Source organism: Tyto alba, unplaced genomic scaffold (genome assembly GCF_018691265.1).
Source record: "Tyto alba isolate M040663 unplaced genomic scaffold, T.alba_DEE_v4.0 Super-Scaffold_44, whole genome shotgun sequence".
Taxonomy (NCBI): Eukaryota; Metazoa; Chordata; class Aves; order Strigiformes; family Tytonidae; genus Tyto; species Tyto alba.
Window position 1 is genome coordinate 14,519,064 of NW_024881320.1, and position 16,504 is coordinate 14,535,567.

The following is a 16,504-nucleotide window of genomic DNA, read 5'->3' on the forward strand; positions in this document are numbered from 1 at the left end:
TTCTTCCTAAGCAGTACAGCTGTTAAAGCATTTCACTGTCACCTGGACTCTCAAATTTCCGATTTTTCTATGAAAAAATTGACCTGTCAAGGGCACAGATTGTGAAGTAACACCGTAATATTTTGAGAATTGTTCCCTCAGATCTTCCAACATTGTCTAAATTGCCAATTAACATAAATTTATCACTAATTACGGTACTGGGGCGGGGGGGACCGAACTTGAACAGTTGCATAAACACCCTGTCTTGCCCTTCCCAGGGTCAACCTAAAACGCACACCTCTCCTCCCTTCCTCCTAGTCACAACTTCCCTTGTTTTCGCTGCAGGTTTCACTCAGTCCCTCCCAACGCCTCGGTGGGTGGAGGACGAGGTGAGGGTCACCTCCACCACGGCTCTTCCTGCCGCCATTTGCTTCCCACCCCCAGGTTTCCCCGCCACAAGAGTTTTTCGTGCCCGTTCTGCAGCAGCCGCGGTGCCGAGGGCTCCTCCGGCCGGCGGGAGACACGCCGTGTGTGCCGCCGCCGGCTGGAACCAGCTCGAGCGGCCTGCGCCCGCCCGCCCGCCGCCTCCCGCCACGCAGGGCCCCGCGCTCCGGCCACCGGCTGCACGACCCACGGCTGGAGCGGGCCGGGCAGGCCAAGCTGCCCTGCTAAGAACATGACATCCTGGTGGGACCCAGGAGCTTTCCGAGAGAAGAAAATCTGTCCTTTGCTAACCGCAAAGCAAACCAAGAAAAACCCAACAAGCCCACAGAACGTCAAGCAGAGGCAACAGCCCTGTCACTTTCTGATAAGATCGAAAAGAAATTCAAGAATGCCTTTTTAACTAATCAAGCTTTTCCTAAAAGCAGGATAAAATGGGTCTTTAAAAATTAAAGTGTTTCTCTTTTAAATAAAGCCTACACACTTATTGCTACTATTTTAAGTGAAATAATTGTGATGTTAAGATTTGGTACGGCAAACAAAAATAAACAAACCCAAAAGTGTGTAACTTAAAGTTGTTGTGGTTTGGGCCTGGTCGGCAACCAACCCCCTCAGCTAATCACCCTCCCTTCCCCCTCCCCACCTGGGAATGGGGGAGGGGATCAGAGGGGTGAAGGGAGACTCGCAGGCTGAGATAAGAACAGTTTCATAATGGCAATAAAACGAGAACAATAAAGATGATGGGGGAAAAAAAAATAAATATAACCAGGCAATGGACAGCATAATTGCTCACCACCCGCTGACCAACACCCAGCCCGTTCCCGGCCAGCGACCACGAGATACCAAAATCCCACAATCCCAATCCCAGAAGCGAGAGAGAGAGAGCTCCTTCCCAACCACCCCTCCTTTATATAGTGAGCATGACGTTCCATGATGTGGAATATTTCACTGGCCAGTTCGGGTCAGGTGCTCTGGCCGTGCTCCCTCCCTGCTCCCTGTGCCCTTGTGCACGGGCAGGACATGGGGAGTCGGAGAGTCCTTGAAGTCTCGGTAGCAGCTGAAAACATCAGTGTGCTATCAGCATTCTTCCCATCCCAAACCCAAAGCTAAATCCAAAACACAGCACTCATCTAGTCCCTGAAAAGGAATATTAACTCTATTTCAGCCCAAACCAAGACAGTAGTCAGCTACAATAACTGTAAAAACGAGGTAGTTAATTGGGTAGATGTCTGGAAAACCATCATCCTAAGTCTCCCTGAGAAGACTTCCAAGCCCAGTCCCCGCCGCAGCCGTGCCGGTCGCAGGGCTCTGGCCGCAGCCACCCCGGGACACTCGTCCCCCAGGACGAGAGGCTGAGACTGTGGCACGAGTCAGAGCAGCTTACAGTGACACAAAGTGAGGCTTTGGGCAAACACCTGATGTGTGCCAACCGCCGGGATTTCAAAGGGACTGCTGCTGAAAGAACAAGAGCTCTGAAGACTTCTCAGTCACAGCTGGACTGAACAACTCCGCTAACTCCGCCAACTGATTTCAATTAATTTGTTGAAAAATAATAAGTTACTTCACAAGCTTAAAAAGGTCCAATGAATAAAAATATCCACTAGGAGTCATACTTTAAAAGTCAGTTGGCTGGGTTCCACAAATTAATAAGCACATATGAAATTATTTTTTTCTTTTATATTGCAAAGCTACTATAGAACTAATGAACATTCCAGACTGAGAATTTATTTTTTATACTTTTTTTCACCCTAAGTAGTCTATAACTTATGTAAAAATCGCCTAAAAAGACTGGTGAGATAAAAAGTAAGAAATACAACTAGTCTTTGTACCCGTGTACGTGCACATGAGTAGCCATTCAAACTTAACTTGCTAGCAGATAAGGACAGGTAACTAAGAGTCAAGGGGACAGTTACTACACTCATGGAAACACAACCTCAGGAATGTAATGCAAACCTGATTACCAGCAAATCTACAACAAAGCAAACAGGATACTAAATGAGACAAGATGTAAGTATTTTCAATTAGCTCATTACCTGAAAGAAAAAAATATTCAATGCTACATTCTGCAAAATTACTGTAACACAAAGTTACAGGAGAGATGAATTATATTTTGTTGTTATTGATATTATAAATTCAGAAAAAGTGGGAATAGCCTAGTGACACTTAATTGTGAGAAGATGTCCAAATTTGTAAAAAGAACCACCGAAATATAATACGGAAAGGTGATAATGACCTCAAGAACTTCAGTAACAGAGAAGGAATAAAATGCAACAGTCCGAGATGCAATGTCATACAGTGAAGGCCTCACAAGATAATCTTCAGTAAACTTAAGAGTTGATAGCTGGATTAAGAAGAAAAAACCTTAAGTGTATTAACTAATCACAGAATAACTTTGCACTCGAGATAGGTGTGTGTGTATATATATGTACATATGTCTTGATCATATATGTGTATATACATTCACATATATGATCAAGACAAAAGAAAGCAATGCTAGGACACATTAGGCCGGTCAGAGCCAGGAACTGTTAAGCTTCACCCTGGATATTGTGCACAAATTTAGTCAAATTGTAACATGCACATAACTAGGATGACTGGAAGAACGGAGTTCAGATCTTTTAGTGATATCTACTAAGATATGTACTATTTAACCTCAAAGGGGTTGGAGGTCATATACAATTATTCTCTGTAAGCACCTCAAGATGAAAACATTTCTTTTTGCTTTTGAAACAGCTCCCCAGCAAAAATACAAGCAGAAAGACATGTCAAAATTATTCTTTGTACGGGTGTTTGGTCTGCACAGCATTTTACATTACTAGGATCAATGACTTGAGATCCATCTCTATCCTGCATCTCTTGCACTGAAGTTCTACCTCTAAAAAAAATGTGGTTTAAGATCAATAGTAATATAAATGGTCTGTAGATAACCTGTATTACTTAAAATATCAAAATGAAATATTGGAGTGCAATGGAGTTTTTCCTTACCTTTCCAGAAGATTATGAATTGCTTTGAAGAGCAGGGTCCTACACTCATAGGAAAGTCCATTCTCCCACAATCCTTCTTCCACCACTACAAAAACATAAAATGTCAAATGCTCAGAATAGGGAAAAAACAAATATTTATATAAAACATAACTCCTACAGTTTTAATTTTCAGCAGTAGCATGTTACATTAAACTGTTTCAACTATAACCTACATTGACAAAATAGCTTTACTCTTTACTTGAAGACACCAACTCTGAATTTTAAAAAAAGAAAACACGAAAGCATAAGATCAGAACAGACTTGTTCGTAGTATTCAATACTAAAGCGGGGGGGGTGGGGGGTGGTATGAGGAATTAATGATCATTCTTTACCATGACTCCTGAGAGATCCTTTAAAACTTAACTGCAGATGCAGACAATCAAGAAACAATGTGAATCATTAAAGGTGTAAAATCAATTTACATAACTTAAACAACATCACACAATCATCCTGAACCACTCACTGTCACACAAGTGAAAATCCTCCACTGTACTGACAAACTATTATATTTAGGCAATAAACAGCAAATATCTGAAATACGCAAAAGTTTTTAATTCCAAAATAAAAACTATAACTCGTTACCAAACTGCAGGGATTTCAGACAGTTTAAAAAATAATCTATTAATCTCTCACAGTGGAGTGCACCATGAAGTAGTTACCCGAATGAGTATGTGAAGGATACACAAACCTCAAAAATATCTACTGTCCTTATTCCATTGCTTCTAGATGCTAAAACTACAGAGAGTAAAACTATTTTTGGTATGTCTTTACCAGATTCTATATCTTGTTCAGCCAGAAGATGCAATCTCAGCTGCAGAGTAAAAACATGATTAAATAACTTTGTCAAGGAGTAAGAATTTGTTAATTGTCTGAGCTGTATCATTTCAATTTTACAGAAATACTCTGCAGATCTTTAGAAATGCATGCATAAAATTCTACAGCATGTTAAGAACTGAATATTTAACACTCCTCCTTGGCCAATTTAAAGGATGAAACCTTCCAACAGCATGTCTATCATGCAGAGATTATTATCTAAGTATAGTTTACTCTACAATCATGTTTAAAGGAAAGCTTCTGAAGAGTTTCTGCTGTATGAAAAATACTAATGTTGCCAGCAGTCTTCAAGTACAGCTTCAAAGCCTCAAAACCCAGCATTGTTCATTATTCTGCTGCTTCTCCCAGTAACCGTAACGCATATAACCTCAGACAAGAAGAGGCACATTTTTTGAAGGTGTAATGTTGTGATATGCTAATATTGCTAGCAGAGCTCTCTCCTTTCACAGAATGAAAAAGCCAGGGTTTTAGTACCTAGATCACCTTATCGAATAGCACAGTTACTTCCTCAGATGTATGAAAAGGCAGACTTGTGCTTTTGGTCACAAGCATGAGCCAAATATCTTTCCCTGTAAAACCATTAAAAGCCCCTTTAATACTTGCCAAACCTTGCTGACACCGAGTATGTAATGTGCCATAGCTGCTCACTAGACAGACTTCACACGGCCTCAGGTTTCATGTTTAAAGCAGTATTCTTAAGAAACTTCAGAATCTCCATGCGTTGTCAGAACTATGGATGTATAAGCTCTATATAGTTCAGAACTACTGAAGCCTAAGAAACTGCAAGACTGGTACAGTCTTGCACTTAAACTACACAATTCCTAAATATGCAAACAGTTATTTATTACAGTACGAGAGTGATCATACCTGAGTTCATCTCTGAGAAACCTCCATATTTAAATAAAAATTTGAATTTTTAGACAGCGTCATGAAATTGGCAGAAACTGTAAAAGTCAGAACAACTCCACTATGACACGGCCCTGAGCTCTTCTGGAGTTTCACCCCAATCCGATCCAAGCATCTGTGCCAGAAGCCAGCGCTGTCTCTGCATTAATAACTTCATGAAAAATGGGAGACACAAGAATCTGTTCTGATTTTGCAGGAAAAGTCTCACAGCCGGTTCTGATGTTCTCCATTGTAACTCACTATCAGCTCCCAAGTATGTGCAACAAACCCAAACGGGACCCCATTAAAGAACAGCTTATATCATCTCTCAAAACTACTTTCTGCAAGTATAATTTTGCCACTGACTCCAGAAGAAATAAGATCAGATCACACCGTGTTACACTGTTTATAAGGTAACCTGTAGAGTTGGAATAATTTTGATACCAATTTCCTCAGGTACTGGAGATCACCTGTATTCTTTTGCCCTGCTCAGCTGCAACTGGCGCAGCTCCTCGTTGGGCTACACCATCCTATCACTCTTCCACAAACTGAGGCTGGAAACCAGTGAATGGACACTGGCAGCACTCTCCCTCTCTACACCCCAGCACGGGTGTATTCATGGTTATCCTGCGCTCAGGAGGAGGACCGGCTATGCAAGGGGATGTGCCCTATGAAAGCAGGAAAAAAAAGCACTGTTAACCTCGTGGTGGAGGTCCCTGTAGGTAAGTGCCTAGGGTCAAGGCTGCCAGTGAGATCAGCCTGGCTGAGGAGCAGCAGTTGAGTGGGGCAGAGAAGCGGGGAAAGTCTGCAGAAGTGTTCATCCCTCGATATTCTAATTTTCCAAATTGGCTTTCTTATTACTTGGTATTCACATAAATTATATATGAAATGGAAATAAAATTACTTCCCTATTAAATTTAACTGTAAGTATATCATAAGACATCCTCATAACCCTTTTTCTGTAATAAATAATGCCCGTGATTCCCACATATATTAATGTTCTATACTTACTGTAGTTACCTCTAATACTTCTTTATCCTACTAAAAATGTTCATCTCACAATTGAGAGTATGTACATATATCTGTTGCAGTAAAAACGGGGAGAAAAAAAATTACAACCGTAGCATTTCACTTCTCTGCTCTTTGGTTTCCTGATCCAGTCTCCAAAAGAAAAGAGCTTAAATAACAAGTTACGATTTCAAAGTGCGAAGGCTGACCAGTAACAAAATTTGGCAAAACACTACAGATTAGAGTATCCCTGTAAATTGCAAAGTTCCTCACACTATAACAATGTAACTGGACTTTAGCTTTTGAAGAATATTTTAAATTCCTTGTAGATGATTGAAGACTAGGAAATAATTGTTGGTCTCTGCCTACCCAATGATTTGTAATGCTTTTAACACTCAACACTTCCAACTCAAGCCCTCATCAGCCTTTCAGTGCTGTGTGACAGCATTTTCAGGCACACAGCTAACAGAAAGCAGGTGCTGCAGAGGTTCAGAAACATACAAATGTCAAGCACCTATATCCTGTCCTGAAGGTATTGTAGGTTAGTTGAAATATTTCTCTTTAGAGGCAACAAATGTAACACTATACAACAGCTGGGAAAGCCATCTTCCAAAGAAGAAAACTTCTTTGGGGAAGAATCAAGTAAAGATTGAATTCCAGTAAGAGAAAGTATATCATAGAGCAGGTAACTACTTTTTCCTCAGAGGAGTCAGAAAAGAGGACGAGAGGTTTGGAGAGGCAGCAAAGCAGCTGGGACAAAGTGTGGGTCACCACTTCCCAGGACCTGGGTAGACAAAGCCACCGCCAAGCTGATCCGCTGTTTGCGGCGATCCCGTTTTGAGCAGGACGCCAGACTGGATGACCTCCAGGAGTGCAAGCTCCTCCTCACCTGTGTGATCTGTCCGATCTACTGATCCTCTACTGTGATAGATTTATACAGACAGATACCTCCATCTCTCTCTATCTGTGTGTGTATATATGTATTTATATCTAAGCATGTGCGTATTCCCGAGTAGTCAAGGATGGCAACTGGGAGCAGCATTTCATGTCCTGTAAAACAGGCAGTTCATCCCCTTCTCACTGTTTGTCCTGCAAATAGAGGGATAACTTTACCACTACACTTCTCACCAAAATAAGCAACTGCTATGTATGTTTTGTTCTGTTTGTTGTTTTTTTGTTTTGTTTGTTTGGGTTTGGGTTGTTTTTTTGTTTGGGGTTTTTTTTTTTTTGGTGTGTGTGTTTTTGTTTTGTTTTGTTATTTTTACTTAAATCACCTCTCAAGATGAACAGCTAAGTCTATTAATACTTTGCCTCTAAAAATCTGTATTCTTGGGAAAAAAAAATATCAAGAAGGTAAGGTCACACCACCTCTGCCTTTAACTGTAATTCCATAAACGGCTTAGTTGAGATAGCCAGTCTCACTGCCCTCACTATATCATTCTCAGTATACGCTCTTTAAATCCAGTGGAGATAGAGAGCACTAAAGAAGCATACGGATCCAGAAAGAAGCGTGAAATTTTCAGTATCTTGCAAAAGGGGGGGGAGATTTGAGACAACCAGTTTTGTGCAAGAACATTCTGTTTATTTATCTGAAGAAGCATTATAGTTTCAATCTATAGGAGTTAAGAAAATGAAATTATAAATAGTCATTAAAATTTTCTTGAAAAGTTAATAAAACACCAGAGCAACGTATTAACAGATACAATGGCAAAAAGTAGTTCTGTGTAAGCTGGCAAAGCACTGTGTAGTATAAATAAAAGTTACTGTTACAGCTGAGTACCTGCCTATTACCATTATCCAACGTACAATTGTGTACAGGAATAAGGCAAAACATCCTTTTGGTTATAACACCTTAAAAAGAATACGATGCCGTGTTTTTCAATTGCAAACAAATCTTCCACAGAGAAAATACTTTTTTTATTTTCTCATTGCCAAGACATTATTAGCAGAAAATCCAAAAAGAAAAAAAGGTGTATTTGACACTTATCTTAATGTATTATGACTGAGGTGCTAAATCTCACTGCTAGTCTCCACAGAGAATGAGAATTAATTGATAGCCTTCACATATAAAGTTTTAAAATGTTTGTTATCATTTTGTTATCATATTCAAAAAATGCATAGAACATTTGTGCTGATTTTTGAGTTTATCCTTGCAGATCAGATGTTAAAAGAATTAAAAGCAACTACAATAATTTAGACTTACACTGAAAATGTATAATTTAAACATACATTAATGAGCAGCTTAGTTGGCTTGGGGTCCTTTTTTATTTTAAAGTCAGAGATATTAAGGTCTTCAAAGCGTCCTACGAGTTTTATATAGCCAGCCATGTTCTCAAAAAAAAAGAACCATTATAAAAATTTCAAGGAGGGAAGTCACAGCAAAATATCAAAGCAAATACTTCAATAATTTTAGGTCTCCCAGCAGAGATACTGGAAAGATAATAAGATCTCTGTTCTGCTTCAGTGACCAAATTGACATATTTTACTTAAAAGAAATATAGGAAGGAAAGAGAAAGCAAGTTGAGACTGTGTCGGCATTGCAGAGATAGTTATACCTTTAAGAAATACAGCCACCCATATTTTAATAATTCAGGTCACACTGCCTTATGCAGTTTAAAAGTAGAATTAGTTTCAAAGAATACATATTTCCTCAGAGCTATGTTACATATTTCCTTTTAATGTATCATATTGCAGCAACAGCTGAAATGAACGTCTAGACATCAAAAACAGTCTTTATTCCCACCTACTGCTTTTTTACCTCAGGCATCAAAACTAATGAAACCTATTATCCAGAACACTGACTTCAGTTACCACATTGGCCACTGCAAATACGAAAAAACACTCTGGGACAGGACCAGTTATTCAGCCATTAAAATTACTGAAAATCAATTTCTTGCTGCACACTGCAGAAATACTGATAGATTAAAGCAGGACACATGGGACAAGGAGATTACTTCGAGGGAAGATTACTATGTCAAACTGCAGCGGAAGGGGAGTTACTAGGCTACTCAGGATTCATATTCAGGGCAGTTTATGTTCCTTCCTGCTCTTCAGTATTTTGTCTCCTCGATACCATGAAATATGAAGAATGTGGGCTTTTTTCCCCCTGTGTTGATACAGTTTTTAAAAACATATGGCCAAATAACTCAAACAAAATCAGAAATTCAATTACTAAAAGCATTTAATTTTTCATTATAATTTTTATCAATGTGCCCTTAAAACAATATTTCAAAGACCAACTAGAATTTTGAAGCATCATTTCTTCTAAAAAAAAAAATCAGTTAAAAGAATAACAAAGCAATGCAATGGTACATTAATTCTGAAAAAGTATACTATACCCATAAAAATCCAATTAAACACAATGCTATTGATCGATCATTGTTATACTGCCATTGATCACCTTGTAAAATCTTCATTTGAAGTCATTAGTGATTAAATTGACTTATTACTAAATCAGATTCAGCCCACTTAAGAGATCTAATTTCCCTGCCCTGGTTATGATTGTAGGGAAATTGTACTGCTTGCTCTCACAGTACTGAGAATTCATCTTGGCTTTCTGTCTCCCAAGTCAACTCATCAGCCAGAAAAGAACCAAGACAGAACAAATGCTCACCAGGATGATCCCTCTGCATCAATCTATTTACAAACAGAGCTCACGTGAAGAGCTGAGAACGTGTGCTGTATGTGCACACCAGCATTTACCATCAGTGTCCTACCAAGGTATCCTTAACAGCACGAGTTCGGCGCCACACCTTCAGGGCAATCAGAATATTAACGAAGACCATCGCTGAAGATTGCTGTTCAGACACAACCCAAGTTTGCATTTCACTGGACCACAATTTTCTAAGTAAAAACTAATGCTTTCAAGCAGAGTTGACTGCAAAACTGAAATGGCTGCACTTCAGAAAAAGATAAATAAAACCTTCAAAGGCAACAGCTGTTGAATATCACAGGAATACTACCACGCTTTAATTGTTGCGCATTGAAACAGAAATTAGCATAATAGCTATTTATTGAAAAACAGATGGTAGGTAACTATCTGCACTTAGATTATGTTACCACTACTTAAAGTATTACTTTTAACACTTCCTCACTCTGGGTAAGTACAAAGTTGGTTTTTTATAAATTAAACACAAAATGTTACATTCTCTCCCTCTTCCTGTCCCATGCTCTCACATTCCCCTACTCCTGCACGGTCTCTTTTGCCTCTCCCTTTTAACACACCACAACGCAGAGCGTCACAGTGACACTTTCTCAGGATCATAATTAACTGTACAGCATTTCAAAGGGCACTAGGAACAAACTGGTCATGCAAAATACGTGATCACTCCTGGTTCTTTATCAGTTCACTTCGAAATATTCCAAAAACCCAGGGGTAATATCCAACTTCTCCAAGCCCCAAATTATTATCTATGAAATCAGTATAAACATTTCTGTGTAATTATAGCTCAAGCCTGCTTTCTATGTAGGAATGCAAAATTAGCTAACCCAGAGCACTGAGCAGCTTGCTTCCGAGATGTAAGACATTTCAAATAAAGCAGTTAAGTTTACTGTGTGGTTTGTGCTTTGAATGCTTTTACAATCACCAGCTCTGTCCCAAGAAAGAGTAAAATGAGCATAAATATGGCACAATTTTTATGAGGTTTACACGGCTTCCTAAAGTAAAGCAGGAAGTTTGCAGTCTGAAATCTGCTCTTGAGCGCCAGAAAATTCCCCCCAAATCCCTGGTTTACACTGTTTTCATTTGTCCCACCATGTGTTTGTGTTAAGCAGTTTTATTTAAAGATACTTTATATTTCTTTGCAGAGGTATTTCCTATAGATGAAAAGCATTAACCTAGCCATAGTGAAAACAGACTGAAAGTTTGGAGAGATTCTCACCATCTCCCTCTAAAGCGCTAAGGATGCCACTAAAAAAGAAGTCCTTTCCCAAGTTTACTCCTGGGAGTTTCTAGCATTTCCTCCCACATTTCTGAACTTTCCACTTTCCATTACTTCTGGTTTCCCTCTTCAACTATTCGGTATAAGGGCATTAAAAAAAATAGTTTCTCAGAAGAACATAAAAGTAACCCAAAAAAATTTAAGGCAAATAAGTTTTTTAGAAGTATTATTGTGCTTTCCTAATGCCAGGAAACAATCTCTACTCTCCAAACTTCACTTGCTCTCTTCTTTCCCCTCCCAAATCATCAAGTTTCCTTAATTTCCTTCCAATTTTCACTGACCACCTAGGACTTACAGCCAGCACAACCCTCATTCCTCACATCAGCTGCAAACCTCCCCACTTCTACCTTTTGGTCTTTCTAGGTTCAAAGAAAATAAACCTATTGAATTATATTTGCATCAGTGAGATCTTCCTCTCCGCACCCATAATGCAATGAGAATGTGGACTTCCATTTTTCTTCTCTGAAAAGAAACGTTGGTTTTCACTGATAGCACACTGAGCTTATTTCCCCATCCCCTACCACCAAAGGGCTCTGATGGAGGTCAGAGAACGTGTGAGGGCAGCAAGTCTCTTTAAAGAGAAATTAGAGCAAGTTCAGCCATTCCAGAGGAACACAAGGCCTGTTCTTAGGAAAAATACTGTTCATATTAATCCATACTTGGAAAGCGAAAGGAACCAAAAGTATTTTCTCATTTACAAAGTATGCAAGACGTCATTCTTGAAATACAGATAGATCATTTTGGAAAGCAGCACCGGGATGCTTTCCCCCCTCTTCTTCAACACAGGTTTGCCTTAAAAACAACGGCACAGCTCAAGACAGACGACTCCATTTCAAACGACAACTCCGAGGAGCCAAGTCCCTGAACAGCCCTGCCCTCGCCACCCACCGGGCCGGCCTCGGCTCCTGCCCAGCCCCAGCCAGCCCTCCCCACGGCTGCAGGGGGAGCGGGGTGCCTGGCAGCCCTCCCTGCCGGCCCCTGCCACCGGCACTGCTGCGCGCCCACAAGCACCCTGCAGAGCGTTTCACAGGAGGCTTAGCCCGGGCTGAGGGCACTCTGCAGCGTGACCAAGAGAACATGGAAACACGATTCATTAGACATGCCTGGAGTGATAACAATGGAACCGCTTCTTGCTGCCTTTCATTTTTCACATCTCGGGGAGGCTAATGCACTGGCGTTACACAACGAGCACATTTACAGACAGGAAAAAATATAATCATCTTTAAGAAAGCCAGCTTTTTTTCACTATTATTTGCTGCCTTACAATATGCTTGCAGGCTGCCACTGTTTTTAATTGATATGGTAAGATTACAAAGATAAAAAAGACGAGATCTCCAACCTATCAAAAGATACATTTACAGAGAAATTCAAGGGTGTGATGTTGCCCGATCTCTCCATGATCACAGCTATCTTCCTTTCACCCAGCTAGGCTTTGTGGAACAAAAAACTATAGTATTCCCATCTCAGTTGTATATTCACTTAACCAAGTAAATATTTGGTTTTCCATTAGCTAAAATTTGAGTTTACTCTTCTGTGTAAAAATTAAAATTGTGCTTATTTTTTTCTCAGTTCATACTTCCTTTTGGTACTGTCTAGTAACTTCCAGACTCCAGAATACTATTTTCTCCTTTTCCTTTTTCTACTTTACTTCATTCTAACGGTTATAGAAATAAAAATTTTCATTAGAAATTCTTCTTTTCCTTAACTTATTATGCTATATTGTGAGAAAACAGGATTTTGATTTAACTAAGGAACATAGGAAATATTTTTATAGCAATCTGCCATTTTAAACATACAGCATGTACCACAAACACGTAACAGCTAAAGGTTGTAACTGTGAACTAAAACACTAATTCCTTTATATGTGGGAACACATTAGGTAAGTCCTCTTCACATTACTTTTTGAAAACTTAACAAAGAGTTGAGCAAACATATTTTCTCCTAGTTTATACATCACTTTAAAATAATATTTTAAAGCTTGTTTTACTGCTTGTTTTCCTACCTCCCTACAGGAATTCATTATAATATTTCACACAGGAGCAAACTACAAAATTGACTTTGCAATTTGTTTACTTAAAAACTTGCTGAAGCAAAAGTTGAAGCAATTTCAAAAAACCTAAACCTCACCCATCAATCACCAAATACAGAAATAGAAAGTAATAGTTAGCAATAGGCAAACCCAAATTTAATGGTGCTGGCAGATTTTTTGAGTAGCAAAGTTAAGAAATAAATTTCAGCTTATGATGTTTATACAATACTTTAGAAGCAGTGGGTCAGGCTTCAGCAGTAACCTAACATCAGTGCAAAAATGTTTATGGTCAGACTTTATGCTTGGAAATGAAGTACTGCATTTTCAAAAGAAAATGTAAGTTTCCAGATTCTCGGGTTTGCTACTATTTTTTGAAGGAAAAAAAAAAAATCTTCAGCTTAGGTGTTAAGAACAACAGAAGGGGTTGAAATTAAGTCTCTTTTAAAAAATGCGACAGTGTAAACCATTTCCCTCATATACACGTCTTTAAGAGAACAGTAGACTTTCAAACCACAAGCACAGAATAAAAGGCTGTAAAAGACTTCAGAGACAAGACAACCATATTTTTGTAATTTTGTTTGTTCTTTACAGGATTTTAGTGCTCCCCAGGAAGCATGCCAAAATACTTTGTGTTCTTCTGTGAAGAAGTAAAAGTGAAATAACAGCCTTTGTGCAACACCACCATGTATTGCATTCTACCAACGAAGTGGTCTGGTATTTAGGCAGCAGAATGTCAAGCAGGTTTTTAAATATATTTTTGTCATCATCTGACAGAAAGCCGGCAGAGGGAGCTGCATGTAACCAGTTCCTGGATTCTCCATGTAGGATCTGTTTTTCAGATTAAGAAAAGGGTACGAGATCATACATGCTAAAAATAAAATGTCTGAAAAAAATTACCACATTCAGTAATGAACATATTTGAAGAGGGCAGATTTTGAGTAAGAACAGTTTAATTGCTACTTTTAAAATAAAACACTCCATATGAAACAGCTTTAAAAAACAGAATAAATTCCTAAAAAAAAAATAATCTAGTCAAAGTGCCCAGTATAAAATCTGTATAATGATCCCCTGTGAAAGGCTAAATAAGATCTTTGAAAATCCGTATGTCCATTACTTCCATTGGTTGAACAGATACTTACATACTTTCAGGCATCTTTGATTTTTAACTAATATTGTTTCACACATTTGGTCTTTCCTGGGAAGTTTCAAAATTTCTGAGTTAAGTTCACACTCAACCAGGCTGCTGCAATGACTAGGGAGTGTGCTACACTGAGGTAGGATTTTTTATAATGCTGAGCTTCACTAACGTTACTTATTATTACAAATGCTATGGTGGCAGCACCTTTCAACAGAGGAGCCTTCAACTATAGAATTAATCAATGTACATGTGCTCAGATTCTTCCTCTTCACAGAAACATCAAACTGGTAATCAGACAAGCACAATCCATGGCTGTTTGTAAGGCTGCCCCAAACCACAGGTACTAAAAACTCACTGTTGGAAAACCACCCCTCTCCCTCCCTATCTCCATCTTTCCCAATCTGCCTTTCAAGCCTGGAATACTACAGGTGCTCTTTCAGATGGGGACAGAAAAACAATTTCTTAAGCAGCGTATTCTTATTTATAAGAATATTTTTATTCATTCTTATTTATAAGCATAATGTGTTAGAGGGAAAAAAAAAAAGGAAAAAAAAAGATAACATGGTATACAGCACTGGGCGGATGGGAAAAACAAATTACTGAAGAGCCATTCTGGAAATACGTGAATCCTTGTAATCATCAAGATTTGGCAGACTACCTGAGACCACCATATACGCACCTTTTCTCCTAACCATTAAGGCCGTATATCTATAACAATTATTAATTTAAAGCCAGTCCTAATCGATAAAAACCTCTTCTGTAAAGATCTCTTCTACAAGAGTTACTGCAAATGAAGACACAGCTGAGAACAATTCCCCTGATGATCAACAAGCACTAACAGGAACGGCCAGGGAAGAACCGACGACTTTCTATTCAACCAAAAACACGATGCAACTTCTGATTCTTTTGTACTTGGAACTCCTTTTGAAGATCAGTTCTATAAAATTTGTGAACATATCTACACAAAAAAATTCCACTTCCAACATGTCCTGTATTCACTGTTGGAGTTATTTCACATATCCATGTTTCAACAGGAGCCATCTCCCTCACCGCTGATTCTGCAATGCAAATGTAATATGTTGTTCACTTTACAGTCTGTTGCCATGGATATTAATGTGATGTCATAAATTGTTACATCTTCATTGCAGAAACAAAATGAAAGGACTTCTAAGCAGGAGAAGAGTAAGAACTCATCTAAGAAAGCGTATTTAAGAATAAGCACTGCTGTACAAATCACAAACACAAAAAAGACACATAAATTTGTATTTTAATTTAGTATTGTCGAATGTTTCTCTGTGTAAGAACTCATCTAAGAAAGCATATTTAAGAATAAGAACTGCTGTACAAATCACAAACAGAAAAAGGGCACGTAAATTTGTATTCTAATTTAGTATTGTTGAATGTTTCTCTACATAAAAGCTACCTAAAAGATTACAAATCTCTTGTTTAATTTAACTCTTTACTTTTATTGGACTGTTACCTGTACAGGAGGACCGCCTCAGCAGCAAACATAACAGCACTTCTGCAATTCAGCTTTTTTCCATGGTTGAAAAACATCTTAGTTGTTTCTGAACTCTCACCTTGAATACCAGGCAGTGGCTAGCCATCCCAGCAACACCAATGTGACATCTCTCCTCCTTTTCCTTTTATTCCAGCTACTTTTTGACATTTATTGCATATGGGCCGTGTCAGAACCATAGCAATTGCAAATACTTAATTTATGAAAAATCAGGGTTGCAGATTGCCCTTAAAAATTATTACGTACACATATTTCTAAAGTTTTGCTCTCCAAGGACTCCAGGAATAAACAGTAACAAAATTTGCCTTATTAAAGCAGTAGTTAAGATTATGATTAATTAATCTACTTAATCCATAGATATACACTAAGAGGGAAGGGAAGACTAATTTAGCTGAGAGTATAATACAGTATAAAGCACAGCCAACATTCACAGTCAATTTACACCTTTTAAAACAAAGAGCATCCAGGATTTCTTTCATTTTCAATTAGTCAGATTGTCTTGTTTAATCTTTTTCCCAAACAGTTTAGCTTTTCCGAGAGTGGATTTAATTGAGTCGAAAGATACACAGCAACTGGGGAATCAACAGGCATTTCTACCTGCTGACCTGTCAAGCAGTAAACTACCTCTGAATTAGACCATTCCCGATGCAGGGATCCACACGTACCCGCCTCCTGCCACCACAGCCACCAAGACACCGAAGATCCAC

General features: G+C 38.8%; 1 protein-coding gene across 1 annotated transcript in view; it reads right to left on the reverse strand.

Moving 5' to 3' along the window:
• MED13L (mediator complex subunit 13L) overlaps window positions 1–16,504 on the reverse strand; it is a 201,847-nt gene that overhangs the window by 102,783 nt on the left and 82,560 nt on the right. The window contains exon 3 of the mRNA XM_033001517.2: window positions 3,406–3,490. Coding sequence (XP_032857408.2) covers window positions 3,406–3,490 — 85 coding nt within the window. The remainder of the gene's footprint in view (window positions 1–3,405; window positions 3,491–16,504) is intronic.